A 10222-nucleotide genomic window follows, 5' to 3' on the forward strand; every position below is an offset into this window, starting at 1 on the left:
TTAACATATGTAGCTTCGCAGTGCAGATTGCATTGTGTTTATTGTTCGATGCATATTCTAATCTTAGGATTTAGACAAAGGGGAGACAACAGTGTTAAGCTCTGTTAACTTCATATTTGCAGAAACTGATTAGTTAGATTAGTTTGTTTCCTTATGTATTTATTAAGAGTGTTATTTGAAAATCAGGCAAACCTGATGCTATTCCATTTTTTCTTTTGTCCAGAAACGACAATTATTTGGTCAGCAACACATACGCTGAGTAAAGCAATCCAATATATATAAGTCTAATAATGAATACCACATTTTTGAAATCTTTACAATCATTTTTGAGCCAGTATTTTTTTGTCTGCACACAAACACATAAAGTACTTGTCAAAAAGCTGAAGGATGGTGCTGTTGTGCTGCACTGCATTCAGCTGTTTCCGTTTTTCAGCCCCACATTTCTAAATGTCCCTCCCTCCTCTTGTCTCACTGCAGATGGCTATGCCTTCTCTCAAGAGGAGCATGGTGTCGTGTCTCAATCCCAGGTAGTGCGCTCCTACGACACCACCCGCCTCCGCCCCAGCCTCTAGCGCCACCCCTGACCAAGGCTTTGGCTCACCGTAGCAACGGTTATCAAGGTGACAGCGGAGACTGACTTATGTGACACCCTCACGCTGGGTGATGGGCCCCCCCCCCTCCCCCAACCACCACCCCGCTGTGGCCTTAATGGAACTATGACCTGACCCCTCGCCGGCGGAGGGTGTTACGGTCGGGCGTGGAGGCCGTCGTGGCGCACAGAGGATTCACTTGAGAGAAGGGACCAGGCCGACTTGATGGGGGGGGGAGAAAAAAAACATTCTTCAAACTCACATAAGCTGCACAGGCATGAGCAACCATATCCACGCACAGACACGACAAGTCAAACTCAGAGACTGCTGCTCATATCTGTATAACCCACAGACTGGGTTGGCTTCATGCCACTGTGTGTTTATCTCTGTGTGTGTGTGTATGTGTGTGAGTGTGTGTGTGTGTGTGTGCGTGCGTGCGTGTGTGCGTGCGCATTCCCGTGCGTCTGTATCTGCCCGTGCATGTACGTCTGCACGCATTGGCGCTCCTGTATTTGTGTGCATGTGTGTCGGCCCGCGTGTGTTTGCTTCCACGGTGCTCTCTCATCTCTCTCGCGAGGGGGGTTTAGCTTGTCTGTCATCACATGCCGACACGGGACGGGAAGCCGACGTCAAAATAAACACACACATGTAGACACTGATGAATTCCTTTTTAAAAAAAAAAAAAAAAAAGGGAAGGAGAAAGGGAAGCAAAGACCGAGGACCGCCGGAGTCCTAAAACCCAGCTACAGCCCCCCCTCTGTCCCATCGCAACACCAAGCCTCACTGCCAAACACCATAGAGATGCCATGAGGCAGAAAGCTTATGCCAAACTGGACCACCTCCCTGCTGCATCCCCTCCTCCGCCACAGGGACGTCCTCTTGCTTATCTCTCCTTGTATCTTCAACTCTTCCGACCGCTCTATCTCCCAGCCGCTCTGCAGCCTCCACGTCTCTCCTCTAGCACATCTCCTTGTCTTGGCCAGTTTTTAAGAAGTCCACTTTGTTTCCTGTTGTTTCTGACCGCTCCTGTGATTCCCGATGCCGCCTGTCGAGCATCGTCAGCTGACGCAGAAGCAGCGAGCCTGGCATTAGAGCTTCCTCCGTCAGTTTATTGGATTTTCCATTCCTTACTGGACTGTTCCTTTCTTTTTTTATTATTAAAGTTAACTTGTATGTGTTTGTATATTTTTTTTTCTTCTCTTTTCATTAATGCCTGTTTTTGTACTTCTATGTAAAGACATGTCTTGGAGGGAATATTTTACTTGAACTAGTGCTAATACGCAAACAGAAGGGATCTGATTGAGACACTCGCCTGGATCGTGTGTTTTTCTGGCTCTGGAGTTTGTCTGAATGTAGAGTCCATTGTGTGTGCACAGGGTCAGGAATGCAAGACTGAAAGGGTGGGAGAGGGGGGGTTGTCCATCCGAGTCCTAATCATTAAATCTAATCAATCCATGGCCTGACTAAATGTCTCCGTCTCTTGACTGTAAACTGTAAGTGCTTCTTTTCTTTCTTTTTTTAACTGTGGCTCCAGGCGTATGCTTACAATGGATCAAAGGGCATGATTTGTACATATGATTTCATACATTACCAGAATCAAACCTGTCCCACGCTCCCTCTTAAAGCTCAGGAGAGTCGTTGTAGACAGACCATTAGAGGATTACTCTCTCCCCCCCCCCAGCCTGTGGACACTGGAGTCCCAACTGGAGGTCCCTCTCCCGCCCACCTTCCTGGATGTGGCCCAGCCCAAACCGACTACAGCTGCTCCAGTATGGAGAATCCATCGAGCAGAGCAGGAGCCGAGACCCATTTGTACTTTTCAACTCCCCCCCCCCAACAGCTCGCTCCGCTTTCCACATTACTGTAGTTTCTGGAAGAGCCTGCCAAAACGACACCGTCATAGTTTTAAACGGACCATTGTTGCGGTTTATTGTTCCTCCTCCCTGTGAGTCGGGTGATGTGACAGTTATTTAGTCTGTCCACGGTGGGTGGTAAAGCTCTCTGTGAATGTGTGTAATTAGTGTTTCTAATAGATTAACTATCATTGTGTTTGTGTTTCAAGGGAATTGACAATGGGAGGCGAACCCTTTCACCTACCAGATTGTTTCCAAGTGTGTGTATGTAAATATCACTTATCCAGAGGGTCAACGGCAACAAAGCATTGCGTGTCATTGTTTATGACAGTAGGTGATAAAACACCAAAACACATAATGCTCCACAATCATTTCTGTGTAAAAGTTGTTTATTTTTTTGGATTTCATGTGAAAACTGTCACTCCTGCATCAAATTGGACCAATTTCATACATCATTTTACAGATTATTTTGTCACACGCAAGCTGCCTATTGTATCTTCCAGACATTGCGGCTCGGCGTACAGGCGAGGAACACACGAACATGCCAGTTTCAGTACTTTGGGACGTCTCGGGCTGCACGCTCAGTGGAGCAGCACATTCCTCTCGTCGCATGTTACAGAGATACCAGTGACCCAGCTGCACAACAGTACACTGGAAAAAAAAAAGCATTGTTATTTTTTTTTTCCTATGAACAAGCAACATTTTTGTTCTGTTCTTATTAAGTGGGGAAAATGAGTCAAAGCTGCCCTGGAGCTGCCCGTGCCCTAACGCACTGAACTGTGGTCGTGTTAAATGCACACGCATGCACCTCTCACAGGGGAGAAGGGAAGGGGACAGTTTTCGCTTCATAATTAACTCGGTAATCTTCAGAGAACTGCGTCTCAGTCCTTCCCTGTGTCGCACACACACACTTCTCAGGTACATCAACTGCCAGCTTTACATGAATATTTACCATTTTTGGGGGTCTTTGTGTGTTTCCGCTCAGGGCATTTGGGGATTATTATTTTTGTGTGTGTGGCAGGAGGGGGTTGTATATGGTAGGGTGGAGCGTCACAGTCCATGTCCTGTGTTCACTTCATTAGAGTTTAAATGGTCTACAGGGAGATTGCGACTGCCTTTCACATTACACCACCTGCATTTCCCATCACACAGTTCACTCACAGCTACTCATACAACCACATCCCTCACACACATACAGTACAAACCTCTTTTCACATGCTTTCTTTCCTCACACTTTTAACCCAAACAAACATATACTGTACTGTATAAACCACTCACAACCATTCAAGTGCAGATGTGCACATGGCATAAACAGCATGTGGTCTTTTTTTTGCTTGAATGTCTACTTTTCATACAGTTTACTGCTATAAATCATCCAGTCATCACTCACTCCAGCACAAATATGCCAACAAGTCTTTTTCTCACTCTCACACACACTTGCATGCAAAAACAAACACCTGCACAGTCTTTATTTGAGCTGCAGGGAGCTGTGCAGGATCAACCACCTCGGGCTGTATAACACTCCTATATGCAGTTTTCTCTCTGCATCCAGACAGAAAATTGTTTAGGAATCCATCATAGGTTGAGCTTAGCTCATTCCAACTCGCCAAGAGATCAAATGACACACTAAACAGACACACAGCACACACAATAGCGAGGCAGGGCCTGCAGCCAGCAACAGGTTTATAAGTCCTTCATGTGAGTCTGACTCCCTGCCTTTCTTTTTCCACTCTGGCAGCGTCCCCCTAAAGGTCTCTGGCACAGCCCTCACGGGTTAAACTTCACAAAAGTAGCAGAGTGGTCTGCAGGTTGGCTCCTCATCATACAGTCACTGGGGGGTACTTCTGGTCACCGATGGCACTGGACCCACCGTTGGGAGGTGGGCAGGGGGACTGGAGGGGTCTGTATCCTCCCTGAGTGGGGTCCATGTAGGTTTGGGCAGGGTGGGCGTAGCCGATGTACTGCGGGTGAAGAAACTGTCCCTGGTGAGGCATGATTTGCGTGGCCTGCTGGCAGTTGAGTACGGAGAAGTTAGTGGGCATGTTGACGAAGACGCTGGCGTCAGGGGGCAGGCAGCAGGTGGCCTGAGCCCGCATGAGAGCAGGCGGAGCGGGGCGGGGGGCGGCGGGCGGGGCGGAGGAGCTGGACGAGGTGGCTGTGCTGGACTGGCGTGACGATGAACCCCTGGAGGTCCCCACACTGGACATCATCGGGATGGTTTCCAAGAGGCGGCCACCGCCCGCACCACCTCCCATCGGGCCTCCTGACGACAGTTCCTGTTTGGGGCGGAGGCAGCGGCAGCAGCACACGGCGATCACGGAGCCCACCAGGATGAACGCGACAAACACCGAGCCCACGATCAGGAACGGCACGTAGATGGGCACTACAGGGAGGGAATAAAAAAAAGACACATTTACAGTCAAAAAACGGCTATCTGCTTTTGTGGGAGAACATTGACTTCTAAGTTGAACATTAAACTTCAAAGCAGTACTGCCGCGCGCACACACACACACACACACACACACACACACACACACACACACACGTCTTGCTTCCCTTCACAATCAAGGCTCCTATACACTTGAATGGAGATTGGGTAAGACAGTGAAACAAAAGATTGAGCAGAGAGGAGTGTTTGGACTTGGGTAGGAGAATGAGAAGTACACTGGGTCTGAGTCCCCAGGGAGCCCCGGGCCCTCATTAGCAGTTATTAACTTTGTTTTGATCTGTTTTAATCCTCAGCACCCTGCTGTGTCCCCAGCCTCCTCGACCATGTGTGTGCGTGTGTGTTTGCAGCGGTGACATTCTTTAGCCCGGCTGCCAGCAGATATTTGTGACCCTTCTTTTTCTTCGGCTATTTATGACCAACCCTTTGAAAATAAGTCACTCAAGTTGAACTACAGTACTTGGCTCCTGCTTAAAGGAGGGTATTAAAGTTGCCTGATTTAATGTTGCTGAATTGGAGCTTATTCCACCCTTTAAATCAAAGGAGTAAGCCAACTTCTTCTAACTGACTTTTTCTTTCTTTTTGCAGAAAAAAGGCAAATCAGACTCGCAAGAAAGTACTTGCATAACTCTCATAATCCCACCCGTCATTCTGATTTGTTGGGTCAAACAGTAAAAGCATTATTAAATGGGTAACAATCTTGACATGTTTATATGCTGAGACCTCAGTTTCAGTTATCTGTAAATGTGCTACGTGAGCAGGAGAAGCTCCAACGACAACTTTGAAACATGATCACCAATAACTTAAGAAGAAATAACAGAGGGTTTATTTTCTAGTTTCACCTTTTGGCCGAAGGCACAGAGTGAATGTGTTTTGGCAGAAACGAGGTGACAAGCGAGATGAGGTCACTTCTGAGGTGTTTTTTCTCTCTTGTTCATTCCCATGCTCACTCGCACAAACACCTTACAAACACAATAATGACCATGTTACATTATAAGTGATTAGTTGTGTTTTATTGTTCCCATAGGGTGCAGTTATTTCCTCCTGTGAATGTGCCCATGTGTTATGAGGTGTAACTGTATGCCAAAGAGAGAGAGGTGGCAACCTGGCTCCAGTTTCCTTTTGTCTCTTTGAAATACATCCACACGGCCTTGAGAAACTTTTCAAAATGCTCATCAAAAGTAGCAGGGTATTAACAGGATTACCGCGTGAAACCTGTTAAGCTAGGGGACGTTCATCAAATGAGGCGGTAAGACCAGGTGACAAAAGACACAGGCCAGCAGCCAAAGAGGCCGAGACATGAAACCGACGAGGACCTTGACCAGTCTCCCTTTTACAAGTGGTGTCGACTTCAGAGGCTGATGTACCTCACGGCTACACACCTTCCAGTAAACAGGTTTTAACAAGAACTCTATTATGTCAACACATATATATATAAGTTACAAGCACAGAAATGTCCCTGCAGGGACTGCCCACCTTTCCTGCACTTATAAGGCCTCCGCCTCAACATCTCTGCTTACACTCCCTTTTCTCTGCACGGCTGATGAGGATTAGTAATTGCAGAATTGTTTGTCTTGTTTTACTTCACCCCTTTTAACTGCACAGCTCCTTGCCAAAACTGTAAATCCAGGATGGTGGATGGAAAACACCACTTACAGTTCAGCAAAAGTATAATGTACTAGAAGTATTGGAAATAAACAGACTTATTGTGTAGAAAAATGTCCTACAGGTCATAAGATACGTTTGGGATGTTGCATATTGGCAGCTCTGAAGCTGTACTTTTATGTAAAAGGTTGTTTTTTTTTAGCAGAAGGCTAACGTCAGCAGGCTAACATGCTCGTATAGCAATGCTAAGTGGCTGATGTTTAGCAGGTATAACCATGTTCACCATTTTTTCTTTAGTGTTTTAGCATATTAACCAGCACAAAACATAGGCTGATTGGAATGTCATAACTTCTTGTAGATATTTGGTCATTAAACAAAATCTTCGACTTTACGACGACACTAAATGAAAAATTGAAGTATTGCAATTCATACTGAGGGAGACATGAATATCTGTTTTCAACTTAATGGAAACCAATTAAATATTTGTTGGGATTTAAATCTGGACTGACTGACCAACAACACATTAATTGACTTTGAATCAAAGTTTTTCATGAAATGTTGAAAACGTTCCCTCTATTGAGCTTCAAGCGGTTATTTAAATAAAAATAAAATCATTTCTCGTTTGGGAATAGCTCACAACGCATAGACATCTGAAAGGTGCTCAGAGTATTGCCACTGGTTTAATATCAAACAATGTATTGTACTTTATAAGCAAATAAATATTTGTTATGTACAAATCTTGATGTGTAACTAATAACTACTGCTGTCAAGTAAATGAAGTAAAAAGTACATTTTCCTCTGGAAATAGAAAGTATACAAGTACCTTCATATTGTACTCAAGTACAGTACTTGAGTAACTTCGTTGTTTCCACTGCTGAGCTTGCAAATACTGCATCTGGAAAACTGTTCTAACTTTGTACAAATTATATTTTAACTGTCTGCTATTTTCTTCCCCTTGCTAAGGTGTGATTTTCTCATTTGGTGCACATGTTGGTTGCTCATTGTTCCCTGCATGTCGCTCCTCCACACCTGTTGCAGCAGTTAGCTGCAGCAGCCCCCTCGCTCTTAAGCTCTTGTTTTGGGCACAATCTGTGTGGCTGCGCTGGAGTCTCCCTTGTCTCTCCCACGGGGTTTCTCCTGTTCCTAAATACCATATGTTCCTTCATGTTGAGCACATTAATAATTTCCTGCCTGTTATCCATTGACAACACAGTGTGTTTCTTTCCCGGATGATTAATAGGCTGCAAACATATGAAAAATGACTGAAATGGACAAAGTGAAAAGCTGCTTTTATTCTTTAAGTTATTTTGGCTGGAGGCCACTGGATGAAATGTATACCTCATTCTGCAGTGATAAGGCATGATTGTTTTAGCAAATGACAGATTATAGCTTGAGGTCCAAAAGAGGGCATAATATCCTCCGAGGAAACATGAAGTAAGCCTGTGTTGCCTTTCTCTCTGATGTCCAAACTTGCTCTATTTTCCTGAGTGCTGTTATCGATGTGTTGATTAAAGATATGACGCAGCTTCAAGGGGCTTCATGGTAAATGAATCTATGGGAATGTAAGCAATGATGAATGAGGAGCCGCTGAGAAAGAAGATGTTACTTAATCCACTATGTCCATTTGCAATGCTGGGTTATAATTTGCCCTTAGTTTGGTAATGATGCCTCTCTTAAATACAGGTTTTGTGGATGTGAGTGTCTCATTTGAAGCAGCTCTGAGCGGGAATAACGTGAAAGACCACAGACACCAGAGAGACTATAGTGGGGGGATTTACAGGAGGGGGACTCCAGGAGCCTGGTCGGAAATGATACATAACGCGGCGTGTGTGTGTGTGTGTGTGTGTGTGTGTGTGTGTGTGTGTGTGTGTGTGTGTGTGTGTGTGTGTGTTTGTGTGTGTGCGTGCGTGCGTGCGTGCGTGTGTGTCTGTGTTTTATGAGCAGAACTGTCAGCGCCTTTAGTGAGCCACTGTCCAGGATCCGGTCAAGTCCAAACTTGATCCCCGTGGGGACAGCGTGATTTGAGCCCGGTCCCTCTCGCCCTGGCCAGAACAAACACAGCTATTTATACGTGCAGCACGGCACAGTTTGCCATTTGTGAGTGCAGTTAACTGTTTTTTTTCTCTTCTCTTTTGGAGGAGTCTGCTGCTGTCTCCTGAGCAGCTGTCGTTGCCAACCGGGACAGGCAGCTGATGAGCCTTTTACAGGGAGATACTGTGGGACTGTTGGGTTTATGAGGGGAAACCGCACCGTGTAATAGCTCTACAATTTACAATATCAGATTTAAGACATTCTGTGTGCACGCACGCCTTGGGCACGGGAACAACACATTTGCATTAATTTAAGAGTCACTGTCAATTAAATGAATTGCAATAAACCTTAAAGGCAAAGATTCAGCCGAAATTAACGACAGTGACCACATGCGCTGACGCAGACGCATGTTAGTCGCTTTTAAAATTGCCTTTGCCCTCTTACACAGTGGGTTTATTGCTGTTTTGACTGCTGTTCACAAGTTTTAGTATGTATACTGGTGCATGGCAACTGGTTGTGATGATCAACACATTCGTGGTGGAAGTTTCTGAAACAGTAAAAGTGGATACCTGCACCGGAGTCCTTCTCCTTGCTCTCTGTCCCGGGCTCCTTAGCCTGCCGGTCGTTATCGCAGCTCCCCTGGTCCAGCCGTGCCTCCGTGCTGGAGCAGCAGTAGCGCAGCTCGCATTTCCCGCAGCAGATGATCGCGTCCTCTGCGTCGATCTTCTCCGGACACTGGAAGCCTTCTTTCCACGCGCCCTGGGAGTCGTGCCAGCCATGGCAATACTCCCCACTGGCTTTCACGTCGATAATAACCAGGAGTAGAGTCACAATCGCGGTGACGGACATCGGGAAACCTCCTCCCCACATCCTCGGCCAGGTGGCCCGCTGCCTGGCGCACTGAAAGAGACAGAGAGGCTTTCACTCCTCGCGTCCAACCTGGAGAGCAGAGGAATACGGCGGATCGGTGCGATGCAGGGAGCCGAGGGGACCAAGTGAGGGAGCAATAACCCACTTAGAAGCTGTCATTTGTTAGAGGGATCCCGTGCGTAATTCCGATCCAACGTCTCCAATAGTGACTCCACAGTGTGGGTGATTATCCAAGAGTTGTAGAAAAGAAAAAATCACAAAGAGGGTTGCTAAAATGAAAAATGATCAAATAAATTCTCCAGTTGTAAAGTAAACCTTCAGAGCTTTTGCTAAAATCCGGTATAGGAAGACTTTGTCTCCTCTGGCACCACAGCGAGGTTGTTCATGTCTCCTGACTCTTCAAATGGGTTTCCACGGGGATGCAGAGAAACCAACACTTGTAGCCTGATCCATGCTGCTGTCACTCCCGAGACCCCTCACAGCCAGCCCCGTGCGCAGCGATACGTTTTCAAACGTGTGTGGCTTGGTCTGCATTGTTGGGCGTCAGAAGTCAGTCAGCCAAGTCTGGGTCAGTGTAACCCGATTGAACAAAAGCGCGCAGAGTCTATCTAACTTTGCGTCAGAGTGAGAGGGGCGTGTTGAAAGTCAGATGCAAATACACACCTCTTACTTAATGGAGCATTACAAACCAAGCGTATCAAGATGCAAAGAGTAAAACACAACTTCCGATTATAAATGTTATAGTAAAAGTCTAACTAGATTGAGATGTGCAAATGTAAATGTATGGAGTACTTTACTTTTAAATAAAGTGGCCTCATAAATTGAGA

General features: G+C 46.0%; 2 protein-coding genes across 5 annotated transcripts in view; one reads left to right on the forward strand and one right to left on the reverse strand.

Moving 5' to 3' along the window:
• atp8a2 (ATPase phospholipid transporting 8A2) overlaps positions 1-2058 on the forward strand; it is a 48502-nt gene extending 46444 nt beyond the window's left edge. For all 4 annotated transcript variants that reach the window (XM_068581980.1, XM_068581981.1, XM_068581982.1 and 1 more), the window contains one exon: positions 478-2058. In XM_068581980.1, the coding sequence (XP_068438081.1) occupies positions 478-572 (95 nt within the window). In that variant the 3' untranslated portion in view covers positions 573-2058. The remainder of the gene's footprint in view (positions 1-477) is intronic.
• Positions 2059-2827: 769 nt separating this feature from the next.
• On the reverse strand, positions 2828-9949 carry LOC137788852 (protein shisa-2). The gene is made up of 2 exons (XM_068581989.1): positions 9095-9949; positions 2828-4826 (listed from the first exon to the last, which is right to left on the reverse strand). The coding sequence occupies exons 1-2, from the start codon at positions 9393-9395 to the stop codon at positions 4264-4266; spliced, it is 864 nt and encodes a 287-aa protein (XP_068438090.1). The 5' UTR covers positions 9396-9949; the 3' UTR covers positions 2828-4263.
• Positions 9950-10222: the final 273 nt, after the last annotated feature.

This window comes from Clinocottus analis, unplaced genomic scaffold (genome assembly GCF_023055335.1).
Source record: "Clinocottus analis isolate CAN_PGR_092001 unplaced genomic scaffold, fCliAna1.0.p SCAF_18, whole genome shotgun sequence".
Classification (NCBI taxonomy): Eukaryota; Metazoa; Chordata; class Actinopteri; order Perciformes; family Cottidae; genus Clinocottus; species Clinocottus analis.

Coding starts and splice junctions, on each gene's coding strand:
- LOC137788852 (XM_068581989.1), bottom strand. CDS start 9,395: ATGTGGGGAGGAGGTTTCCCGATGTCCGTCACCGCGATTGTGACTCTA. Junction 4,827..9,094: donor GGAGAAGGACTCCGGTGCAG/GTATCCACTTTT, acceptor CCCTCCCTGTAG/TGCCCATCTACGTGCCGTTC.